Source organism: Notolabrus celidotus, chromosome 3 (genome assembly GCF_009762535.1).
Source record: "Notolabrus celidotus isolate fNotCel1 chromosome 3, fNotCel1.pri, whole genome shotgun sequence".
Taxonomy (NCBI): domain Eukaryota; kingdom Metazoa; phylum Chordata; class Actinopteri; order Labriformes; family Labridae; genus Notolabrus; species Notolabrus celidotus.
The window spans coordinates 39,357,003-39,384,436 of NC_048274.1; the positions used below are offsets into that span (position 1 = coordinate 39,357,003).

Genomic DNA, 27,434 nt, shown 5'->3' on the forward strand with positions numbered 1-27,434 from the left:
ATGCCAGAAGAATACAAAGACCAGATTTGTGGACTCTGTGGAAACTTCGATGGCAAAGCCAATGATTTCACAGACGATGGTAAGGTCCTGTTTGGTATAATGAAGAGCTAATACAGTAAACATATAACTGGTACTAATTTCACTGTGGTTCTTGCTGTGCAGGGTTTTCAGTAAGCATTAGGGATGTACATTTTAAGTATTTTCCGTGATTGATCTTTGGAAATATTAACAATCAATTAGCGATTAATGAATAAATAAAACATTATTATTCTTATGTCAAAAACAATGCCAAATATGTAGTTTTGCCCCCTAAATTAGATTTTCCACAGCAACGAAATGCATATAACTGACAGGATTGAATGCGGGTACATGTTTAACACTTAATATCAACGATCAGGCTCATAGAAATACTCTCCGCGGACATAGTCTTATGATCTGAAGGCTCATAATACTAACAGAAAAGTACTTCAGACTCACAGGGTCCAGTTTTCTGTCTACTCGTTCTTATTGAGAAAAATAAATGTGTATACGGTCAGGTGTCAGCCGGGAGCGCAACCGGGTCATAATCAGTCCAGCGTCAGAAAAGCTCAGACGGCTCTGATGTTGCTGCTCTGCCAACATAGCGTACTAGCAATTCCCACCAGTCTGTTGGCTTTGTATCTAAAGGTGGAAATGTCCTGTTTAAAGCTGTCAACCTTTGTGTCCATGTCGTTGTTGGCAGCAGTTGTGTATTGATCCTCTTTAAAAAGCGCTCGTGGAGACCTGACGCACAGCCGCCAGCTGAGCGTCTTCGCTGTACGCAAAGACCTTTTACTGATTCACTGAAACATGCTTTAAACTTAAAACACCTCCCTGATGGATGAATGAAATATGAGACCACATGATGTTTGTTCCACATGACGGAAAATTTAAAACATAAATGCGTGTTTCGAGTAATTTCTAAACAGTCAATTAATTGATAATCCATTATTGTGTACATCCCTAGTAAGCATACATGATTTTTTTTGACAATGTGCTAAGGGAATTCTGGTATATTTAAAGCTGATTCTTAATTTTAAATATTTATGATCCAATAGATACAAAAAGTTTTGCTCATAAGCTGCTTAAGAAGACTGCTTCAGCTCACAGCTACGGTATTATAATGCTTTGGCGTAAATGTGCCTGGTCAAAGCTGGGGGGAATGTGACTACCCAGGATCCCACTGGAGGACTGGGCTCATGATTGGCCTGAAATGATAACGCACTTCTGGTTTGCATTTTTTTTCCCTCTAAGTTTTAGCTGTGATTAGATAGGTAAAATGAGCTAAAGAAATGCACATAATTCCCACATATTTTCACAATTGGAAAACATGTGGGGTGTCTCTCTAGCCCCTCCGAAATGCACTAAGTTGTTTGCCCAGCACCAGTTACAAGACTGATCTGACTCCAAGTGAGCATGTCAAGTGAGTCAACACCAAGAAAGTAAATCATGATGTCAAAACAATAAGACAGAAAAGAGAAACAGGAAAAGCAAGCTGAGGGAAAACATTAATGTAGTTTCTGTATACAGGAAAGGTGAGCATAACTCACACACCTCTTGGTAAAGACAGTTCCCTTTGGAGCATTATTCAGCCCTCTTTCCCAGTGAGCTAGCTTCACATATTTGATATCAACAGGTTCATTACAGTGCATAGATTCTTGGGAAACAAAGGGTGCCGCTTTAAAACTGGACCAGCTACTGTCTTGAAAACACAACATATTTTTGGTTCATATTCATTATTAGCAATTCATAAATACCATTTTTAATTAACAATAAAGCAGTATCATAACATTCAGAAAGACATTGAGATAGTATGTTTTCTTTCTTGCTATGTTACCCAAAAGTTCAGAGTGCTACACAAACTCTAGCTTTTCAAAGCTTTGTGGGACACTTGTGTAATAGAAGTGTGGTGGGAGCAGTGGTGGTGGGGCTTAAAGTAATATCATATCATATTATGTATCAGAACCCTGAGAGATACTCTTGTGCCCTTTAAAAGCGCTAAAACGTATTCCAAAAAAGTTGGGATGCTGCGTAAAATCTTTATAAAAACAGAATGTTCTAGTTTTCAAAGCATGTACACCCTGTATTTAATTGAAAATAGTGCAAAGACAATATCAGCATGTTAACACTGAAAAATATTAAACAATCAATCAAATTTGTCAGTTTCAACATTTAGTAGGTTGTCTTTGCACAATATTCAACTCATTATAGGATTCAAAGAGTTAAACCATCAAATGTATCTTTCTATTCCCATTTTACACAGACTACAGACCTTTTTGGAATTTGAGTTGTAGAATTTTTATTTTTACCCCTGACAGATTTAGACTGATTGTGTCTAAAACCATAAGTGAAAAGCTCTATATGCAGATACTTTTTTTTTTTTGCAAGAAATGTTTCCTAAACCCAATCAAATACACTCTAAGTTTAGCCTATGTTATACCCAGCAGACTAGTTACTTATGTTGAACTACCCCTGACTTAATAAGTTAGACTAACCCTTTGATTTATGCAGCTTGTTGGCAGCTAAGCACAGGGGAAAAGATGGTAAATGTGGCAATAAACATTTGATTTAACCTGAAATTACTGGGCGAAATAATCTCTTTACTGAGTTCAACTGTACTCTACTGCAGGGTCTGCAATTTCTGTGTTTGACTTTGCTGAGATTCACAAGGCGAACAGTCCAAGAGAGAGCTGTGAGGAGCCTGAACCCACCCCAGACCAGACGTGTGCAGGAAAAGTAGGTCAACAATCTTTATTATTAGCATCAACAGAAGCATCATCATCATTATTATCATTATCATCACAAGAATATTGAAGAGATCACTGAGATGTGATTCACATTTAAAATGTACTTTTCTGTGCTTTTGAGAGAGTCAATTACAAAAATACAGAAAATAGAAAAAACAGCTAGAAGATAAAAGATGAAGAGAACAGACCAATTGACTTAAACTGCTTTCCAAACTGTGTGCAAATAGAGCTCGAAGGAGTAGGAAAATTAGAATATAAAATAAAATACAGCTTTGAGTTGAACTGCAGACAGCATTGAACAGGCAAACTCGCCCTTTTCAAATAATGCATCATTAAGCTGGGTTAGGCTTTTTGTGACCAATTTTCAGGTGGATATGTTGAACCAGCAGAGATAGGAACATCAAAGTATAAAATATATTATTTTCTGTTAAGCGAGACACATGATCTTAGTTCTAAAAAAATTCAGGAACCCTTAACAGGATTTCTACAACTCATTCTTCTTCTTTTTTCCAGGCATACTGTAAGAGTATCTTCACCAGTGCTCCTTTCAGCAGCTGCCAAGACCTTTTGGATACGGAAGCCTTCATCAAAGTCTGTATGGCTGATAAGTGCTACAGTGGCGAAGACACAGACTCCATGCTCTGCAAAACAGTCGGAGAGTTCTCCAGACAGTGCGTTCATGCAGGCGGCCAGCCTGAGCAATGGAGGAGTGAATCTTTTTGCTGTAAGGGTGTCAACAACTTGAAAATTACATAACTCAACTGTAGTCCTGTGCTCATCAGTTTCAGTTGCAGTGTTTTTTGCCTAATTGTTGACATTTTACAGCCACAGTAAAGTGTTTGTCTCCACAGACAAGACGTGTCCATACAACATGGTGTTTCAGGAGTGTAGCAGTTCATGTCCTGACACCTGCTCCACACCTCAGGCCAGCAAATTATGTGATAACCACTGCCATGATGGCTGCAGCTGCCCTGCTGCTACGCACACACACACACAAACACACACACACACACACACACACACACACACACACACACACACACACACACACACACACACAGTCAGCATTTCATGAAAGGCACGTGCAATCTCATCCAGGTCCCATAAACACACATAAAACATGACGTGATGATAACTATCCCTTCTTCCCTTTAAGGAACAATCTTTGATGACATTGGTAAAAGCGGCTGTGTTGCATTGGACCAGTGTCCATGTCTGCACAACAAGAAAGTCTACTTGTCAGGAGAGTCATATTACCAACAATGCAGATCCTGGTAAGACTGGAAACCTTTTTTAGTTGTCACAGCCGTTTAAAATACAAATGAGCCAAGGAATAAATCCTTTCATTTTTTTTAGGCAAGATTTCATCCAAGCTTTCTTGGAAAATGGAAAAGTAAATTTATAGTTTCTCAAAAACTGTTTTGTGTGTGTTTGTGCTTACAGTGTGTGTACACGTAGTCGGTGGCAGTGCTCAGAGGATAACTGTTCAGGAACCTGCTCTGTGACGGGAGGATCTCATGTTGACACTTTTGATGGAAAGAAATATGTCTTCCATGGAGACTGCACATATGTTCTAGCAAAGGTAGCACACGTCATCATATTTAATGTTGCTCATATACAGAAAAAAAAACACCAGAGTACAACACTGCTTGTAGCCAATGCTTCAGTACAAAATAAAATAATAGACAAGACTGTATAACTGTAGCATCTTAGTCAGATTAATTCAGGGTCTGTTGGCAGTTTACCACCTGTACATAGTTACTCTTTTTATGCTGGACTTGATCTTGTTATCCCTTATACTGCAGATGATCAAAATATAATTTTGTTTTTTTGTGTTCCAGTCACAGATTAATAAATTTTTTTCTATGTGTGTTGCAGCAAAGCACAGGCTCTTTATTCTCTGTGCTGGTGGACCTTGAAATGTGCGGTGTATCTCAAAGTAAGACCTGCCTCAGAGCTGTAACTGTGGCCTTTGGCAGCAATATGGTAAGCTCCCTACAGATATACTGTTCACTAGCATGTAACGACACACAGTGATGAACAGATCAGTGCTCTTGTAAAAGTATATGTCACATATCAATCTGTTTTGAATACAGCTTTGTACGTGACAGCTTACCTCACACTATGAAATGTTAGAAAACATTTGAAAATTTCAAGAAAGTTTAAAGGTGTGAAAATGTTCATAGTCTTTTTGAGACACTTGTTGGACTCATGTTTGAAAGAATCTAAGTTATATTTCTCCACAAAATGACAGGTGATGAAAATCCATGCATCTGGACAGATTCATGTGAACCAGATTCGTTCTCAGCTTCCACTGTTTAATTGTGAGTTATTTTTAATTTGTTTCAGAAGACACACAACATGTATCAACTAAAAGGTCTTCGTCAGCTACAGTCCTTGTTTAGGAAGTGAAAAGGGAGAGCAGATATTTCAGATTACTTCTGAAGACATTTGAACAGACAAATGTGCCAACCTATGTACATATTCACCTTAAACAAACAGCTGTCACAGGCTTTGATTTTATATATATATATATATATATATATATATATATACAGTTTATGTGTCTGATATCATCACTTAAAAGTGTATTACAGAAAGGATACTTTAAATGTTTGAATGGGGCCCAGAACCATGAAGGATAATAACAGGTTGAACATGAGAATTGCTGCAGTATGACATTACAGTACTACATGTTGTAAAGCTGGGACACTGACTTTTTCCAAACTTCTGACTGCTGCAGCGGAGCTCATAGCATTCAAGCCGTCATCCTCCTACATCTTTGTGAAGAGCACGACAGGCCTCAAGATTTCAGTCCAGCTGATCCCCTCGATGCAGGTCTTCCTCATAGCAGACGCTTCACTCAAAGGAACCATTTCTGGTATGCCTCCACATTATTGTTTCTAGAAAACATTGACTCCAAAATGGAACCTGTAGCTAGTGGTTTAAAACGTGTTATCTCTTTTAATCAGGTTTGTGTGGTAACTTCAACAACAAAATGAATGATGACTTTATGGTTGCTACTGGTCTGGTGGAGAGCACTGCTGCAGGATTTGTCAACACATGGAAAACCAAAGCAAGCTGCCCTGACATAACTACACATTTTGGACACCCCTGCAACCAGGGCATCAACCGAGGTACAACTTAATCTCCCCTTTATTTAACTGTTGTATCAGTTCATATTACAGAACATATATCAGACCATCACATGCCTCAAAGTTAACCATGTGTTTTTGTTTAATAACCCCTACATTTCTGCTTTTTACTCAGAAAAATTTGCTCGGTACTGGTGCTCCAAACTGGTGGATCCCAAGGGGGCATTTGCAGCATGCCACCAGTACATTGACCCCGAGACATACAAAGAAGTGAGTCTGAATGAACAATTCTATAATCACAAATATAGCTAACCACTGTTCACCTTGTAATGTGTCCATGCCTGCTGTGTCTTCTTACAGAACTGCATGTATGACTGCTGTAACAGTGATAACAGTGACGACAGCTTGTGTGCTGCTGTCTCAGCATATGTCTTTGCCTGCTCAGAGCGAGGAATACAGATTTCTGGCTGGCGCAACAGTGTCTGTGGTGAGCAAAACAACAAAGACCTTCTGTATTCACTGTTGTATTGTACAGGCTGTGTTTATAAAATATGGCTCATAACATTCAACAATAAAGACATTAAGGGAAACACATTTGATGAGAGCAGTGATGCCTATAGCTCTCATGTCACTCTCATCTCATATCTCCTCTACCAGGTCAATTCAGTTTATGTCCAGAGAAGACAGTCTATTCATACAACATGACCAGCTGCCAACGTACCTGCCAATCCCTCAGCCAGCCTGATTACACCTGCCAGGCCAACTTTGTGACAGTAGATGGCTGCGGCTGTGCCCAGGGAACCTACATGAACGACAAGGGACAATGTGTGACCAGTAAAGACTGTCCTTGCCATGACATAGATGACATTATTCTTGCCGGACAGTCTGTGACAAAGAATGGCCACAATTGGTAAATACAAAGAGTAGAGACGTCAAGGGTTGGGCATGAAGGGGTTAAGTAATAAACACACAACCATAGTACATCTGGTACAGCAAAACTGGAGGAAAGCCAACTCAGAGGCAAACTCACACATTCTGCAAGTATTAGATTTAGATGGTTTGATCTGTTTGAACTAATCAAACCATCAAATCCATTTCTAGGTAAATAGAGCAGTCTAGAGCTCGTTCATAAGGTCATACAATGGACAGTGAGTTGGATTTATGACATAACACACATTTAACTTACTGTATAATTAATCTATTTAATTGAAGAACATGCATGATGCTTGATGAAGACACTAACACCTTTTTGTGTCTTTGTACCTGTTCTATCAGTATCTGCAAACATGGTGCTCTCAAATGCCCAGGAGGGTCTCAACAAGGTAGGTTTCCTGGTTAAGTGCTGAAATCATTCCTTGTGAAATTCTGTACAATTTACTGAAAATTAAGAAGTTTTATGCAGGAGTCTTTCAAGTGTTGACTAGTTTTTAAAATTGTCTTGGAGATTTGAAACAGATAACATTTATTTGGAAAACTACTAAGGATTGTTGACTTTATTATTTAAATGGCTCCTGGGGCCTGTACTACATAGCAAGTCCATCCCACCCCATTGATATTCCTGTCATCTGGCTTCACCAACCCTAAAAAATCTGAGGAGACTAAACACTCACATAAACCCAGTAATCAACTTGATCACTCACCCAAAGGTTTCTATGAGCGCATTCACATAAAATGAGCTGTATGCAGCCTATGATCACTTACAAATGTGAACAATTCTACATCAGCAGATTGTCATATTTTTCAAACATTAATGCAAGGGATTATGGACATTAATAGCACTAAGAATTACACATCCAGGCCCCATGGGTCCTGCTCTGTCTTCATTCAGAACGCATATTGGGGTGGCTGTGGCTCAGTGAGTAGAGTTGTTGCCGTAGCGTCCGAAGACACTGAAGCCCAATTGCTCCCGCTGTTGTTCAGCGGTGTGTAAATGAGATTAGCTAACACTGTAGCTAAGATGAGTGAATGTTTACATTTGTGAACGGCAAATGTAAACAGTGCTCTTTAAACTGTGAACTGAGTGGTGATTTAAAAACTATTTAACATGACATATTTATTCATATGTGTTACAGATTTAATTGTTTATCCGTTTAGCCCCCTTTCTTGAAGCCTACCAGTAAGAGAAGCTCTTCCAGATAAAAAACACTCTTATTCTCGTCCAGCGCAACGTCCAAGACTGTAGGAAGAGTAGGTTATGTATTTAGCATCATTTGCTATGTGGATCTAACCTGTTCAGAAGTGAACCACAAATGTAGAACTGAAAAGCCAGAATTAACTCTCATCATTAAAACCTCCTGCTTTGTAGTACAGGCCTCTGGAGTTCTGACATGACCATTCCTTTTTTTGTTTTTGTCATGTACTTGTTTCTAACTACCCAGGCCCACCACAATGCAACGCCCCGATGGTTTACTTTGACTGCTCCTCTGCTCAACCTGGAGATGCTGGAACCGAGTGTGAAAAGAGCTGCAGCACTTTGGACATGGCTTGTGTAAGTGCCACATTGCACTCTCGTACTCACAAGAGACCTACAAGCACAAGCTTTGTTTGTCTGAAACTGTCTTGTTGCCCTCCACTTTGCTTGGCTACAGGTCCCTTCGGGCTGTACATCAGGTTGCATGTGCCCTAAAGGTCTGGTGTCAGATGGAGAAGGAGGATGTGTGCAAGAAAACAAATGTCCATGTGTGCACAATGGAAAGGTCTTCCATGCTGGGGAAACACTGACTGTGGACTGCAACACCTGGTTTGTATAAGACATAACATAAACACAAGTATAGTCTAACATGTTTAGATAATAATAAGGCAGAGGTCGCTGAGGTAGTCAAAAAGATCCTCAGTGGCAAGGTGCCATGGATGGATGAGATTCATGCTGATATGCTGAAGGCTTTGGACATTGTTGAGCTGTCTTGGCTGACATGCCTCTTCAATGTCACATCGAGGTCTGGGACAGTGCCTTTGGTGTGGCAGACCGGGGTGGTGGTTCCCATCATTAAAAGGGGGGGTTTGAGAGTGTTCTCCAATCGTCGGGGTATCACACCCTTTATCCTCCTGACATAAGCCTACTCCAGGGTGCTGGAAAGGAGGCTCCAGCTGACACTGGTTGCTGGGTCCTCTCTCAGAGAGCATATATGCTTCTCTGAAAAGGGAAAGGATAACATTAAGTCTTTTACCGACGACTCTCTAAAACCCCCCAAACATTCACTAGTTAATATAGAACTATCAAGTTTATTGATGTATTTTTTATTTTGGATTGAACTTGTGTTTCTTGTGTTTTTCTCCTCAGTACCTGCTCTAATAGGAAGTTCAGATGTACCGAAAACATGTGTGACGCTGTTTGTGGGATCTATGGCGACGGCCACTATGTCACATTTGACGATAAGAGGTTTGACTTCAATGGACAGTGTGAATACACACTCCTACAGGTAAATTGGCAAGTGCACGATGAATTGTTAGATGCACAGTAAAATTCATAACTTTTTTGATGTCAGTCCTTGCTGAAAGGCAACAATTATATGCCTACTTTTGTGACAACAAATGCAGTTTAATGCAACAACCCTCAAAAAGCTACATTGCCTCCAGGGCTCTGAATCATTTTCTTGATACATTAATGCTAACAAAAACTCATTGCATAAGCATTTATTCAGTGTGGGTATAAACCTCAATTACATATATAAGCTTTATCTGTAAACTTTTAAGGGTTTGGCAGAATTTTTCTGTAAAAATGAAGAAAAATATCAGCATCCAAAAAATGTTTTTTTATGAAAATTTGGGACTGTGTCTCAGTGTTTTATATCCAATTTGATATCTGGACCAGCTGACTAAACAGACATTTTGAGTTGTTTATGATTGCAGAAATCTGTTGGCTGTTTGCCTGAATATATTATGAAAGAGGAATGATTTTTTGTAATTGGTAAAAAAAAAAAAAAAATACTCAGAATGTTGATATCACACACACACACACACACACACACACACACACACACACACACACACACACACAGTGGTTTTGGTCATTGCATCCCGTGTCTGTGCTTTATCCAGGACTCTTGCGGTGACAGTCAGGGCAAAGGAAGCTTCAGTATTGTCACTGAAAATGTAGCATGTGGAAGCACAGGAACCACCTGCTCCAGGGTCATCAAAATCTTTCTGGGGGTAAGCACCGCACACGGTTACTGTCCACTGCCACAAACACTGGATCAGAATATTGAACATACAAATGTTATCACACTTACATTAGACTAGAACTATGACTTGAATAATAATTTGTAACCTTTTATTTATTGCTACAAATAAGTCTGTGATTGGTTAAAATAATATATTGATTAGGAACGAGTGCTTTAAACTAAACTGACAATTAAAATTATTTGCTTGCTAAATTAGAAGCATAAGGGTTCCCATGGTTCTAATGACATGCTGTATGCTGGTGCGATGTAAGATACATGTTTCTTTCATGTTGATTTCCACAGGACAATGAATTCCATCTGAGAGACGGAAACTTCCATGTGGTTAAGGGCAGCAGCAAGGTGTTTCCTCATCAGGTGCACAAGATGGGTATTTACCTGGTGGTGACGATCAGGAAAGGGCTTGTACTCATGTGGGACCAGAAGACCAGTCTTTTCATTAAACTTGACCCAAAGTTTCAGGTGAACATTCAAGTTTGTATGTCATTATTTACAATGCAATTTGCCCCTAAATCATGGCATCAATCAATAATTTTGTTCAACTTAAGTTTGAGTTTGGCTTATTTATTTTTCTGTTAGTTTTATGACTAGCACATTTACAGTTTTAAAGGGTCTGAGCCAATTTTGTCACCCCAAAAAACAAGTCTCCAGAGTCTACATTGCATCTAACCTAAAAAAAAATAAATGCTCCTTGGTAGCTGGTTGAGTCAAAGTATGGTTAAGGGTAGGGTACATTTTTTACTTCAATGTGCTATGTGATTTTAATATAACAGCTTTTCTTTGCTTTTTAGTTTTACACTGGCCATTGCAGTTTTGTCAGGGGGGACAATGTGTTTACTCACTTAAAGAAACTCAGCCGACTGAATAAGCCAACTATTCCTATGCCATGGCAATGTGGCTTCAAATAAATCATGTTATATGCTTTTAGTATTTTTTTTAACATGGTGCCTCCTAAGATACACAGTTTGAAAATATCCATATTCTGAGGTCCTGGTTTAGCTCAGGTAGTGGAGCAGGTGCCCAACGTACAGGGGCGAGAGTCCTCTATGCAGTGGACTTCAACCTTTAACCCTTTGCTGTATTTCAGCCCCACCCTCTCCAGTGGTGTATTCATAGTTGAGGGCAAAGGTGCAATCGTGCTCCTGGTGCTCACATGTCTTATAATACCACCTTGTAAGAATAATATTGGCCCGACAAGTAAAAAAGAAACCAATTGTAAAATGCAACTTGACTTCCAAAAATGTAACTCTGGTACATCTCCTCAATTTGTTGTCAGCTGCTCTTTGTAAATCACATGCCTTTCCAAGATGAAACAAAGTTAAATGTTATATATGTCACAGTTGCTCTAGGTCAAGTGAGTAAAACGCACAACAGAGTCAGCACTAACTAGATGAGTCAGTCAAATGAGAAAGCTTCTTCTAGAGGGGTAGATAATATGTAACTGATGACAAACGGGTTCCTCTCTCTGTATAGTTAGATCTAATGTAAAAGTTAATTCTTCTTTTTGACTCCTCTCTCTTAGGGTAAAGTCTGTGGTCTGTGCGGAAACTATGACGGCAACAGTAAGAACGACTTCACCACCCCCTCTGAGGAGACAGTGGCTGACGTTCTTGAGTTTGGTAACAGTTGGAAGGTTTCATCCAGCTGCCCAAATGCTCAGCTGATCCCCGATCCCTGTGCCACTAATGGCTACCGGTCAGCCTGGTCCAAGAGACAATGTAGCATCATCATCAGTGTCACCTTCAATGAATGCCATTCACAGGTAACTATGGTGATAACAAACACAAATCACTACTCTCCCCTTATGACCCAAAATCATGCAAGGTGGACCAGTGTGACCAAAAGAACTCAGCAGACTGATCCGACCAGCATAGATTTAACTGAGCTGTTTAACAGCCTCTGAACTTACAGCACCTTTATCTATTACTTGAACCAATAGGACAGACAGGGTGATTACTACCTTTGCTAGCAATGTACTACTCCCACTAGCATAGAACAAAAGGTAAATGGACTTGTACTTTTCTAGTATTCTTGAACACTCAAAGTGCTTTTATACTACTCATATTCACCCATTCACACAACATTCACTCACTGTTGGCAGAGACTGCTAGGTTGTAAGGGATCATCAGTGTTAGCTAATCTCATTCGTACACATTCACACTGCTGGACAACAGCGGGAGCAATTTGGGGTTCAGTGTCTTGTCCAAGGACACTTTTGAATATGAATGGCAACCTTCTGATTGAGAGATGACCAATTGTACCCACTGAGCCACAGCCACCCAACATTACTCACTCTTTACCTTTTAATAAGCTTTTATAAAGTCCACTTTTCTATTTTCAAGGTTGACCCTGGTCCTTACTTTGATTCTTGCGTAAGAGACACTTGTGCTTGTGACACTGGTGGGGACTGCGAGTGTTTCTGCACTGCTGTGGCAGCCTATGCCAAAGCTTGTAATGAAGCCGGGGCCTGCGTGAGATGGAGAACTCCAAAACTGTGCCGTGAGTTGGTTATTGTAATACTAGGATAAGCTGAGGATAATCTAAAAACAAGAGAAGTTACTTATTTTATGTCTTGCAGCTATATTTTGTGACTACTACAATGCCCCTGATGGCTGTGAGTGGCATTACAAACCTTGTGGTGCTCCCTGCATGAAGACTTGTAGGAATCCATCGGGAAAATGTTCCAAACTCATCACCGCCATAGAGGGTACGTTCAGTAGATCTCTAGCTTTCTTTGCTTTTAACCAAAAATAAAAAGTAGCTGAATGCCTTTAAATCCTGGACCCTGCTTTTCCTATACTGTTTTTTTTTTTTAGATGAATATGCTTGCACGATTCAATCAAATGGCTTTAGGATGATTACATTTTGATTTTAGTGTGTTGTGTAGGGTAATTCTGCAGTTTGATCTGTAGCTAACAAGATTTACAGCTCTGTAAATGGTTAAGCCATTACAGGGATTTTCAGCAATATGTGTGGGCGAACTGCCTGGGCGAACATGAATGTTTATTGGTGAGGAAGAGACGAACTGTCAACAACAATGAATACAAGCCTATTTGGTTAAAACCACTATTGGTTTTGCAGGCTGCTATCCACAGTGTCCCCCTACCCATCCCTTCTTTGATGAAGACTCCATGAAGTGCGTTTCATGGGAGCAATGTGGCTGCTTTGATGACAACGGCAATCATTACGGGATTGGAGATGAGGTTGAATCGAGAAACTGTTACACATGGTATGTTTCATTCATAGAACTCATATATTTATATACTGTATATATATACACTACCAGTCAAAAGTTTGGACACACCTTCTCATTCAATGGGTTTCATTTATTTTAATTATTTTCAACATTGTAGATTAATACTGAAGACATTAAAACTATTAAATTATATAGTTTGCCATAATCTGGATTACAACAGTAGTCAAATAGGGCTATCAATTGTGTACTAACCCTACCTCTGAACAACACAAATGATGGTCTCAAACACATTAAGAAGGCAAGTCATTCTACAAATTAACTCTTAACAAGGCTCATGTTAATTAGAAACCATTCCAGGTGACCACTTCATGAAGCAGACTGAGAGAATACCAAGAGTCTGCAAAGCTGTCATGAAGGAAAAAGGGGGCTACTTTACAGAAGCTAAAATATAAAACATATTCTGCTTTGTTTAACACTTTTTTTGTGAATTAAATAATTCCATATATGTTCTTTCATAGTTCTGATGACTTCGGTATTCATCTACAGCAGCCCTATTCAATTAGCGGCCCGCGGGCCACATGCTGCCCGAAAGCAACCCTTGATTGGCCTGAAAGCAACTGCAGTGATTGTGACTTGGGTCCGGCAAGACAAACATGTTATACTAACACTGACAAGTTCTTACAAAAATTCCAGCAGTCTTACAAACATTGAATGCAACACTTATCGTAACCTAGCAACTAACCCATAATGCATTGTGTTTTTGAGGAGGCACATTTGAAAAGTTAACATTAGCAGTTCTGTACAGGTAAAAATATCATGTCTTTATCTACCCTAAAACAAAAAATCGGCGAGGAAAATCATCGATTTAATCCTGCGTGGACTGACAAGTATTTATTTATTTTACCACCAAGTCCGAACGCAAAACCAATGTGTTTACTCTGCAACGAGTGCGTTGCATCCAGTGTGTTTGTTATCTTATCTATATGTTTTTCTATTTGTTAACTTTGCTCACTGTCTGCTAAAAATGTGCGGCCCAGCCGGATAAATATATATATATCTATATATATATATATATATATATCTATATATATATATATATATATATACATACATACCTTATATATACATATACACAACCAGTCAAAAGTTTGGAAACACCTTCTCATTCAATTCTATATATATATATATATATAAACATATATATATATATATATATATATATATAGACGCAAACACACACACACAAACACGCACACACACACATGCAAGAGAGATGTGTGCGATACGGTGACCCTGAAGGTCAAAAACACAAAGAAAATGTAACAAAACACAACATTTATGAGGTCTCCAAGGATGTTCTGGCTAATCTGTTTCAAATATTAGAAAATATAAAAAATACGTGTGTAAGATTTAACTGAAGCTTAAAAACAATGTGGGGATTAAAAAGCAAGTCTTTACATAACAGGCTAATACGTTTTGACATATTTTCTCATTTTTTATTTTGTTAAGTATCTGTACAGGCTCTGGCATAAACTGCAACTACGATAAAAACGGTAAGTACAATCAAACTCTGTAAGTATATTAATGAAATAATAAATAGATTCATTAATATATTAACTAATGTATTCATTCATCCATTCATTCATCCATTTGCGTAACTATTTTCATGACAAAGCATTTTAATGGTGGTGTATGAGTTGAACAGATGATACTCTAAATCCACAGATTGTATGTGCGTACTGAATGGAAAATACTACAAATATGGGGAGACAATCTACTCTACTCATGATGGCATGGGAGGCTGCATGAAAGCTGTGTGTGGAATCAATGGTACAATAGAGAGGAGCTACTATGCATGCCCAACGACAACCACTACTGGCCAGACATCAACCCCCTCTACTTTCACCACAACTGAAATTTCATCAACGGTTCTAACAACAACCCCACCTATTTCTACTACTTCAAAAACCATTACACCATCAACAACTGAAACTACAACCCACCTGTCTACTACTATTTTAACTACAACCCTGTCCACAACAACCGAGACTGAAACAACAACAGAAGAGACAACCACACAACCTTCAACAACAACAACTGAACCTACTGCTACTTCAACCAGAACACCTACAACAAAAACTGGCCCTACAACAACTCCTTCAACAAAAACAACCACTCAACCTCCAATCACAACAACAACTGAGAGTACCACTACTCCAAAGACCACTTCACCTATAACAACCACAACACCAACAAGTAGTCCCACTACAACTCCTTCAACAAAAACATCGTCCTCGACAACAGAAACTGAAACAACAACTGAGAAAACAGAGGAAACAACAACAGAGGAGACAACCTCAAAACCAACAACAACTGGTCCCACTACAACCCCATCAGAGAGTACCACTACTCCAAAGACCACTTCACCTCCAACAACCACAACACCAACAAGTACTCCCACTACAACCCCTTCAACCAAGACATCAACAACTGTCCCTCCAACAACCACTCAACCTCCAACCACAACAACTGAGAGTACCATTACTCCAAAGACCACTTCACCTATAACAACCACAACACCAACAAGTAGTTCCACTACAACCCCTTCAACCAGGACATCAACAACTGTTCCTCCAACAACCACCCAACCTTCAACCACAACGACAACTGAGAGTACCACTACTCCAAAGACCACTTCACCTATAACAACCACAACACCAACAAGTAGTCCCACTACAACCCCTTCAACCAGGACATCAACAACTGTCCCTCCAACAACCACTCAACTTCCAACCACAACAACTGAGAGTACCACTACTCCAAAGACCACTTCACCTATAACAACCACACCAACAAGTAGTCCCACTACAACCCCTTCAGCCAAGACATCAACAACTGTCCCTCCAACAACCACTCAACCTCCAACCACAACAACAACGGAGAGTACCACTACTCCAAAGACCACTTCACCTATAACAACCACAACACCAACAAGTAGTCCCACTACAACCCCGTCAACCAAGACATCAACAACTGTCCCTCCAACAACCACTCAACCCCCAGCCACAACAACAACGGAGAGTACCACTACTCCAAAGACCACTTCACCTATAACAACCACAACACCAACAAGTAGTCCCACTACAACCCCTTCAACCAAGACATCAACAACTGTCCCTCCAACAACCACTCAACCTTCAACCACAACAACAACAGAGAGTACCACTACTCCAAAGACCACTACACCTATAACAACCACAACACCAACAAGTAGTCCCACTACAACCCCATCAACCAAGACATCAACAACTGTCCCTCCAACAACAACTCAACCTCCAACCACAACAACTGAGAGTACCACTACTCCAAAGACCACTTCACCTATAACAACCACACCAACAAGCAGTCCCACTACAACCCCTTCAACCAAGACATCAACAACTGTCCCTCCAACAACCACTCAACCTCCAACCACAACAACAACTGAGAGTACCACTACTCCAAAGACCACTTCACCTATAACAACCACAACACCAACAAGTAGTCCCACTACAACCCCGTCAACCAAGACATCAACAACTGTCCCTCCAACAACCACTCAACCTCCAACCACAACAACAACGGAGAGTACCACTACTCCAAAGACCACTTCACCTATAACAACCACAACACCAACAAGTAGTCCCACTAAAACCCCTTCAACCAAGACATCAACAACTGTCCCTCCAACAACCACTCAACCTTCAACCACAACAACAACAGAGAGTACCACTACTCCAAAGACCACTTCACCTATAACAACCACACCAACAAGCAGTCCCACTACAACCCCTTCAACCAAGACATCAACAACTGTCCCTCCAACAACCACTCAACCTTCAACCACAACAACAACTGAGAGTACCACTACTCCAAAGACCACTTCACCTATAACAACCACAACACCAACAAGTAGTCCCACTACAACCCCTTCAACCAAGACATCAACAACTGTCCCTCCAACAACCACTCAACCTCCAACCACAACAACTGAGAGTACCACTACTCCAAAGACCACTTCACCTATAACAACCACACCAACAAGCAGTCCCACTACAACCCCTTCAACCAAGACATCAACAACTGTCCCTCCAACAACCACTCAACCTCCAACCACAACAACAACTGAGAGTACCACTACTCCAAAGACCACTTCACCTCCAACAACCACAACACCAACAAGTAGTCCCAGTACAACCCCTTCAACCAGGACATCAACAACTGTCCCTCCAACAACCACTCAACCTCCAACCACAACAACTGAGAGTACCACTACTCCAAAGACCACTTCACCTATAACAACCACAACACCAACAAGTAGTCCCACTACAACTCCATCAACCACTGTCCCTCCAACAACCACTCAACCTCCAATCACAACAACAACTGAGAGTACCACTACTCCAAAGACCACTTCACCTATAACAACCACACCAACAAGCAGTCCCACTACAACCCCTTCAACCAAGACATCAACAACTGTCCCTCCAACAACCACTCAACCTCCAACCACAACAACTGAGAGTACCACTACTCCAAAGACCACTTCACCTCCAACAACCACAACACCAACAAGTAGTCCCAGTACAACCCCTTCAACCAGGACATCAACAACTGTCCCTCCAACAACCACTCAACCTCCAACCACAACAACAACTGAGAGTACCACTACTCCAAAGACCACTTCACCTATAACAACCACACCAACAAGCAGTCCCACTACAACCCCTTCAACCAAGACATCAACAACTGTCCCTCCAACAACCACTCAACCTCCAACCACAACAACAACTGAGAGTACCACTACTCCAAAGACCACTTCACCTCCAACAACCACAACACCAACAAGTAGTCCCAGTACAACCCCTTCAACCAGGACATCAACAACTGTCCCTCCAACAACCACTCAACCTCCAACCACAACAACTGAGAGTACCACTACTCCAAAGACCACTTCACCTATAACAACCACAACACCAACAAGTAGTCCCACTACAACTCCATCAACCACTGTCCCTCCAACAACCACTCAACCTCCAATCACAACAACAACTGAGAGTACCACTACTCCAAAGACCACTTCACCTATAACAACCACACCAACAAGCAGTCCCACTACAACCCCTTCAACCAAGACATCAACAACTGTCCCTCCAACAACAACTCAACCTCCAACCACAACAACTGAGAGTACCACTACTCCAAAGACCACTTCACCTATAACAACCACAACACCAACAAGTAGTCCCACTACAACTCCATCAACCACTGTCCCTCCAACAACCACTCAACCTCCAATCACAACAACAACTGAGAGTACCACTACTCCAAAGACCACTTCACCTATAACAACCACAACACCAACAAGTAGTCCCACTACAACCCCTTCAACCAAGACATCAACAACTGTCCCTCCAACAACCACTCAACCTGCAACCACAACAACTGAGAGTACCACTACTCCAAAGACCACTTCACCTATAACAACCACACCAACAAGCAGTCCCACTACAACCCCTTCAACCAAGACATCAACAACTGTCCCTCCAACAACCACTCAACCTCCAACCACAACAACAACTGAGAGTACCACTACTCCAAAGACCACTGCACCTCCAACAACCACAACAACAACAAGTAGTCCCAGTACAACCCCTTCAACCAGGACATCAACAACTGTCCCTCCAACAACCACTCAACCTCCAACCACAACAACTGAGAGTACCACTACACCAAAGACCACTTCACCTATAACAACCACAACACCAACAAGCAGTCCCACTACAACTCCATCAACCACTGTCCCTCCAACAACCACTCAACCTCCAATCACAACAACAACTGAGAGTACCACTACTCCAAAGACCACTTCACCTATAACAACCACACCAACAAGCAGTCCCACTACAACCCCTTCAACCAAGACTTCAACAACTGTCCCTCCAACAACCACTCAACCTCCAACCACAACAACAACTGAGAGTACCACTACTCCAAAGACCACTTCACCTCCAACAACCACAACACCAACAAGTAGTCCCAGTACAACCCCTTCAACCAGGACATCAACAACTGTCCCTCCAACAACCACTCAACCTCCAACCACAACAACTGAGAGTACCACTACTCCAAAGACCACTTCACCTATAACAACCACACCAACAAGCAGTCCCACTACAACCCCTTCAACCAAGACATCAACAACTGTCCCTCCAACAACCACTCAACCTCCAATCACAACAACAACTGAGAGTACCACTACTCCAAAGACCACTTCACCTATAACAACCACACCAACAAGCAGTCCCACTACAACCCCTTCAACCAAGACATCAACAACTGTCCCTCCAACAACCACAACACCAACAAGTAGTCCCAGTACAACCCCTTCAACCAAGACATCAACAACTGTCCCTCCAACAACCACTCAACCTCCAACCACAACAACTGAGAGTACCACTACTCCAAAGACCACTTCACCTATAACAACCACAACACCAACAAGCAGTCCCACTACAACTCCATCAACCACTGTCCCTCCAACAACCACTCAACCTCCAATCACAACAACAACTGAGAGTACCACTACTCCAAAGACCACTTCACCTATAACAACCACACCAACAAGCAGTCCCACTACAACCCCTTCAACCAAGACATCAACAACTGTCCCTCCAACAACCACTCAACCTCCAACCACAACAACAACTGAGAGTACCACTACTCCAAAGACCACTTCACCTCCAACAACCACAACACCAACAAGTAGTCCCAGTACAACCCCTTCAACCAGGACATCAACAACTGTCCCTCCAACAACCACTCAACCTCCAACCACAACAACTGAGAGTACCACTACTCCAAAGACCACTTCACCTATAACAACCACACCAACAAGCAGTCCCACTACAACCCCTTCAACCAAGACATCAACAACTGTCCCTCCAACAACCACTCAACCTCCAATCACAACAACAACTGAGAGTACCACTACTCCAAAGACCACTTCACCTATAACAACCACAACACCAACAAGCAGTCCCACTACAACCCCTTCAACCAAGACATCAACAACTGTCCCTCCAACAACCACTCAACCTCCAACCACAACAACAACTGAGAGTACCACTACTCCAAAGACCACTTCACCTATAACAACCACAACACCAACAAGTAGTCCCAGTACAACCCCTTCAACCAAAACATCAACAACTGTCCCTCCAACAACCACTCAACCTCCAACCACAACAACTGAGAGTACCACTACTCCAAAGACCACTTCACCTATAACAACCACAACACCAACAAGTAGTCCCAGTACAACCACTTCAACCAAAACATCAACAACTGTCCCTCCAACAACCACTCAACCTCCAACCACAACAACAACTGAGAGTACCACTACTCCAAAGACCACTTCACCTATAACAACCACAACACCAACAAGCAGTCCCACTACAACCCCTTCAACCAAGACTTCAACAACTGTCCCTCCAACAACCACTCAACCTCCAACCACAACAACAACTGAGAGTACCACTACTCCAAAGACCACTTCACCTCCAACAACCACAACACCAACAAGTAGTCCCACTACAACCCCTTCAACCAGGACATCAACAACTGTCCCTCCAACAACCACTCAACCTCCAACCACAACAACTGAGAGTACCACTACTCCAAAGACCACTTCACCTATAACAACCACACCAACAAGCAGTCCCACTACAACCCCTTCAACCAAGACATCAACAACTGTCCCTCCAACAACCACTCAACCTCCAATCACAACAACAACTGAGAGTACCACTACTCCAAAGACCACTTCACCTATAACAACCACACCAACAAGCAGTCCCACTACAACCCCTTCAACCAAGACATCAACAACTGTCCCTCCAACAACCACAACACCAACAAGTAGTCCCAGTACAACCCCTTCAACCAAGACATCAACAACTGTCCCTCCAACAACCACTCAACCTCCAACCACAACAACTGAGAGTACCACTACTCCAAAGACCACTTCACCTATAACAACCACAACACCAACAAGCAGTCCCACTACAACTCCATCAACCACTGTCCCTCCAACAACCACTCAACCTCCAATCACAACAACAACTGAGAGTACCACTACTCCAAAGACCACTTCACCTATAACAACCACACCAACAAGCAGTCCCACTACAACCCCTTCAACCAAGACATCAACAACTGTCCCTCCAACAACCACTCAACCTCCAACCACAACAACAACTGAGAGTACCACTACTCCAAAGACCACTTCACCTCCAACAACCACAACACCAACAAGTAGTCCCAGTACAACCCCTTCAACCAGGACATCAACAACTGTCCCTCCAACAACCACTCAACCTCCAACCACAACAACTGAGAGTACCACTACTCCAAAGACCACTTCACCTATAACAACCACACCAACAAGCAGTCCCACTACAACCCCTTCAACCAAGACATCAACAACTGTCCCTCCAACAACCACTCAACCTCCAATCACAACAACAACTGAGAGTACCACTACTCCAAAGACCACTTCACCTATAACAACCACACCAACAAGCAGTCCCACTACAACCCCTTCAACCAAGACATCAACAACTGTCCCTCCAACAACCACTCAACCTCCAACCACAACAACAACTGAGAGTACCACTACTCCAAAGACCACTTCACCTATAACAACCACAACACCAACAAGTAGTCCCAGTACAACCCCTTCAACCAAAACATCAACAACTGTCCCTCCAACAACCACTCAACCTCCAACCACAACAACTGAGAGTACCACTACTCCAAAGACCACTTCACCTATAACAACCACAACACCAACAAGTAGTCCCAGTACAACCACTTCAACCAAAACATCAACAACTGTCCCTCCAACAACCACTCAACCTCCAACCACAACAACAACTGAGAGTACCACTACTCCAAAGACCACTTCACCTATAACAACCACAACACCAACAAGCAGTCCCACTACAACCCCTTCAACCAAGACATCAACAACTGTCCCTCCAACAACCACTCAACCTCCAATCACAACAACAACTGAGAGTACCACTACTCCAAAGACCACTTCACCTTTAACAACCACAACACCAACAAGTAGTCCCACTACAACCCCTTCAACCAGGACATCAACAACTGTCCCTCCAACAACCACTCAACCTCCAACCACAACAACTGAGAGTACCACTACTCCAAAGACCACTTCAACTATAACAACCACACCAACAAGCAGTCCCACTACAACCCCTTCAACCAAGACATCAACAACTGTCCCTCCAACAACCACTCAACCTCCAACCACAACAACAACTGAGAGTACCACTACTCCAAAGACCACTTCACCTCCAACAACCACAACACCAACAAGTAGTCCCACTACAACCCCTTCAACCAAGACATCAACAACTGTCCCTCCAACAACCACTCAACCTCCAACCACAACAACAACTGAGAGTACCACTACTCCAAAGACCACTTCACCTATAACAACCACAACACCAACAAGTAGTCCCACTACAACCCCTTCAACCAAAACATCAACAACTGTCCCTCCAACAACCACTCAACCTCCAACCACAACAACAACTGAGAGTACCACTACTCCAAAGACCACTTCACCTATAACAACCACAACACCAACAAGTAGTCCCACTACAACCCCTTCAACCAAGACATCAACAACTGTCCCTCCAACAACCACTCAACCTCCAATCACAACAACTGAGAGTACCACTACTCCAAAGACCACTTCACCTATAACAACCACAACACCAACAAGTAGTCCCACTACAACCCCTTCAACCAGGACATCAACAACTGTCCCTCCAACAACCACTCAACCTCCAACCACAACAACTGAGAGTACCACTACTCCAAAGACCACTTCACCTATAACAACCACAACACCGTCAACAACTGAACCAGTTGTCACTTTTACAACTACAACATCAACGGTTGTTACCAAACCAAATGTAGTGAACACAACTAGTTCACCTTCAACTTCGACAGCAACAGTCACCACAACAGCTAAATCTACAACATTTCTTAGCTCTACAGGAAGCACGACTATTATCACAACTCTTCCTCAAACAACCACAGGGCTTTCAACAACACTTCAAACAACTACAAGAACATGTACATGCGTTGTAGGAGGAAAATCATTTCAACCTGGTGAGTAACTTTCCACTTCCAATGTTAGTATTTCCTATAAACTGTCACTCTTACGGTCTGAGTAAATTCTAAGCATATACCACTGTATTCACCTAGTTCTGGTGTATATGTTTTGTAACCAATTGTTATGAACATTCAACTAAGTTAAAGGGAAACACAAAATTATTCAGACAAAATTGACAAAATAACATTTTACCTGAATGAAGCTCACATTCTGGTAAGATTTCATCTGTTATTTTCATGAGTTGATTTTAAATCCACAATATTAAGATATTATAATTCACAAAATAAACACTTAAATTAAAAAGAAATCTCTCTGGGATGTTAAACTTAACTCAAAGCAAGGCTGAGTTACCAATAGGGTACCTTATTGCATTTTATTTTCTAAAAAGCATCCAGACATCACTTCTGTATACATTCATTCCACTGGGGCATCCAGAGTATGGAAGCGTATAGGTAACAAAATTGCGTAGGTAGAAATGGTTTGCAACGTTAAGTCTGACGTCACTTTCCTGCGCCCTGCACATTGCGATTTCATTTTCGAGTTGGTTTGGATTTTGTTACACATTTAGCCGGGTAGATTTGAAAACAAAAAAGCAATGTCCTTACCCTTTTCGTTTCAATTGTGTTACAAAATGTGCATGCTTGAACATGAAAGTTAAAATGAAAAAAGAAGGATTGCTCTTTAATTCTATTTTTGAGTAAAAAAATGCATATTCATTCTGAAATCTAAAAGCATTTCTGTGAATGCATTTTAATTTTCAAACTGTCTTTTTAATTGGAAATATGATACTAATTTAGCGGAGCATTTTTTTGAAAATTAAAAAGCAAATGTCATTTTCTTTTTCATTTTAATTGTGTAACATAATTAGCATTGTTCAAATTGAAAATTAAAATACAAATAGGATTATTGAATATTAATTTTCTTTATGAGTCAAATAATGCACACATATTTAAAATAGTAAAAAGCATTTCTGTTATAGCAATTTAATTTTCAAACTTGCTTTTTTTTTTTTTCTCTCTGTATGCTTCCATACCAGAGGGCCCCTTATAACAGTAAAACCACTGTAATAGCATCCTGAGAGCACTTTTTTACATGCTATACACAAGAACAGCTATTATGTGTTTTCTACTGAAAGGGCATGAGAGAAAGCATTTTGTAAAAGGGCACTTCAGTAGAGTTATTTACTGAAATAGGGCTGGTAATATCACTTATTCATTCAATCTCTTGTGAAGGTTTTTTAAGAAAATAACACTGAAATTAAAGCAAATGCCTGTATACAATAACCCCAAAAAAGTAAAATTAGAGGCAATATTTTTGTTGTTTATATGGTTACTTATATTGCCTGTCAACATAACCATAGGATAACATACTGCTTTTAGTTACATTTCCTACAGCAAACTTAGAGCAGTCAATAACACATTCAATGATATTACACCGCTGAGGACAGATAAAGAGTACATCACTCAGGCCACACACAGAGGTGATCTGGGACTTATTTGTCCACTTTAGTCCAGCAGTGTATGTCACATTAAAATAACCACCACATAATATAAGCATTTGTTTAGCTATTCTGTATAATAGCTATTTTTTCTTTTGTTACTTAACAGTGTGCTTTTGTACCAGTAAGTCCAGTAATTTCAGTGCAGAGCACAACTTGTTTGCAAACTTCTGTGGTGTAGGTTTACTGCTTTTGGGCTGCATAAGGATCTAAGATAATGTGCCCCATATATGTCACACAAAGGTCCCCTTTTCTTGGATTCAAATCTCAAAGTGCTCCAAATGATCAGTCTGTATAGCACATACACTTTTTTTCTTCTGGGGGAGACCACCCTACCTGCATTTTGTAAATATAATAAATTGTGCATTTGATGCCTAAAAAAAGTCAATAGCACATTAATAATTGTACAAAGAAAGGAAGTTCAATGAAACACAATTTTTGTGTAAATATGAAAATAGACAAATAATAGGCAAAACTCCTGTTTAAATAAAAATAAAGAAATCAAGTCATTATAAGACACTAAACTAAAAATAACTATATAAGGAAGTCTTGAATTAAAGTTATTGACTCAGTAAGAGAAATATGAAAGTTATTAAAAGTTGAAAATTGTTCTCTGTGACTCCTCTACTGTTTTAAGTTCTGTCCAAAGGCTAACCAAACAAATATAATCATTTAGAAGCAGCATTTTAATCTTTTTCATCACTTGCACCAAGATGTAAGCGCTTGTTCAGCGCTGCTTTCAGCCTTAGTTCTCCTTGTTAGATAAGGTTTTTTTTACATTCTGTCACCTTTTAATTTTCTTCACTTAATTTTAATCTGAACTCTGCTTTCACAGGAGATGTGGTGTATAATGCCACTGACAATGCAGGCCAGCAGGGGGTGTGTTATGTTAAAATTTGCAATGAATCCTGTGAAATTGTGCAACATATTATTGCATGTCCAACACCAACTCCAACTCCAATCTGCAGCTATAGGAATAAAACACTAGAGGTATAAAATCTGTTTTTTACATGTTGATGTTTTTGTTTGATAATTGTATTCAAGAAGCTGCTTTGTGTTAACAAAACAAGTAAGGAACTAATGTTTCACCAAATCCTTTGTGGAGCTTCATGATTTCAGGGACTTAATAGTACAAATATTTTGATTGTTTTTTATATGACAAAATGTGTACATGTTTTAATGTGTTATTATTAATAGTTGCCCCAAGAAATGATTTAAGCTTAGACTACAGTATGGATCATAGAATAACATTGCAAATTTGTATGCAAGTCTTGACATAGCTCTGCACTCACATGAATTGTGAGTCTTCACACCATCACAATATAATATTTTCTTTCATTATAATCATCTGCTTCTCAACCCCAAACAGGAAGGACAGGTCTTGGAAATTGACAACTGCAACATTGTTGTCTGTAAAGAAGGTCAAATAAATGAGTCCAAAAAAGTCTGTGCCCAACCAGAAGTACCTGTTTGTGCCAATGGACACCAAGCTATTAAGGTGTATGATGACGATGGATGCTGTTTCCACTACGAATGTGAATGTAAGTAGAAAATGTTTATATTTTATCCTTCATATCGGTTCATGTAAAAGTTTTGTTGATGGAGCTTTATCACATCTCAATGTATCAACTTATTTTTTTAATCTATGCTAAACAATTCCCTAAATAACATCTACATAACATCAAATCTGTATAGGTAGCAGTAGGTCCTTAAGCAACCAACTACCAGCTCCTTTAAACTACCTGGGGCAAACTGGGGAAAATGATACCCGCTTCTAGAAGACAATCATTGGCATTTTGTTGAAAGTAGGATGTGTTTCTTCAGTTTTGACTTATTATTTGTATCATTTCATCCTGCAGGTGTGTGCACCGTTTTGGGTCAAGCTTATTACACAACATTTGATGGAAAAGGTTACATTTTCCAACAGTACTGCGACTTCATCCTGGTCAAAGAGATCATAACTAAATACAACCTGACTATAATAGTGGATAATCAGAGGTGTGATCCTTCAGACAGCTCATTCTGTCCCCAGGCTGTCATTGTTTATTTTGAGTCCTACAAGATAGTTTTGACTAAGTTGAAGGATGTAGGCCTTGTGGTAAGCAACCTTTAAAAATATCAAGACATTATTTGTTTAATTGTTCTCACATCAGTTATTGTTTTAAACTTAATAGTCAATTCATCTCTTAAAGATGTGTGATTAAATACAGTCAGAGTTAGAAATGTCACTCCTGTCTGTATTTTGTCCCGCTTGTTCTACAGGTATACGTGAATGAAAAACGAATCTATCCCGCCTACAGCAATTCTGTTCTGCGCCTTACTAGCACAGATATGGAGATCACTTTGGAATTACCTTCAATTGGGACAAAAGTTGTCTACAGGAAACATTCATTCACTATCAATCTTCCTAATTCCCTCTTTGGTGGAAATACTGAGGGGCAGTGTGGTGAGTC

General features: G+C 40.5%; 1 protein-coding gene across 1 annotated transcript; it reads left to right on the plus strand.

Moving 5' to 3' along the window:
• LOC117810510 (mucin-5AC-like) lies at positions 1 to 26,505 on the plus strand. The gene is made up of 22 exons (XM_034680374.1): positions 1 to 79; positions 2,648 to 2,754; positions 3,279 to 3,436; positions 4,209 to 4,347; positions 4,644 to 4,751; positions 5,020 to 5,089; positions 5,509 to 5,646; positions 5,738 to 5,902; positions 6,036 to 6,130; positions 6,221 to 6,372; positions 6,528 to 6,770; positions 7,136 to 7,182; positions 8,239 to 8,348; positions 8,449 to 8,600; positions 9,141 to 9,279; positions 9,899 to 10,009; positions 10,324 to 10,500; positions 11,561 to 11,800; positions 12,381 to 12,537; positions 12,617 to 12,745; positions 13,120 to 13,267; positions 26,351 to 26,505. The coding sequence occupies exons 1-22, from the start codon at positions 1 to 3 to the stop codon at positions 26,409 to 26,411; spliced, it is 2,925 nt and encodes a 974-aa protein (XP_034536265.1). The 3' UTR covers positions 26,412 to 26,505.
• The last annotated feature ends 929 nt before the right edge of the window (positions 26,506 to 27,434 follow it).

Excerpts from the sequence above, each read along its gene's own strand:
- LOC117810510 (XM_034680374.1), top strand. The coding sequence starts at position 1 with ATGCCAGAAGAATACAAAGACCAGATTTGTGGACTCTGTGGAAACTTC. Across the intron at positions 8,601-9,140 it reads ACTGTGGACTGCAACACCTG|TACCTGCTCTAATAGGAAGT; the intron begins GTTTGTATAAGA and ends TTTTCTCCTCAG. Across the intron at positions 10,010-10,323 it reads TCATCAAAATCTTTCTGGGG|GACAATGAATTCCATCTGAG; the intron begins GTAAGCACCGCA and ends TGATTTCCACAG.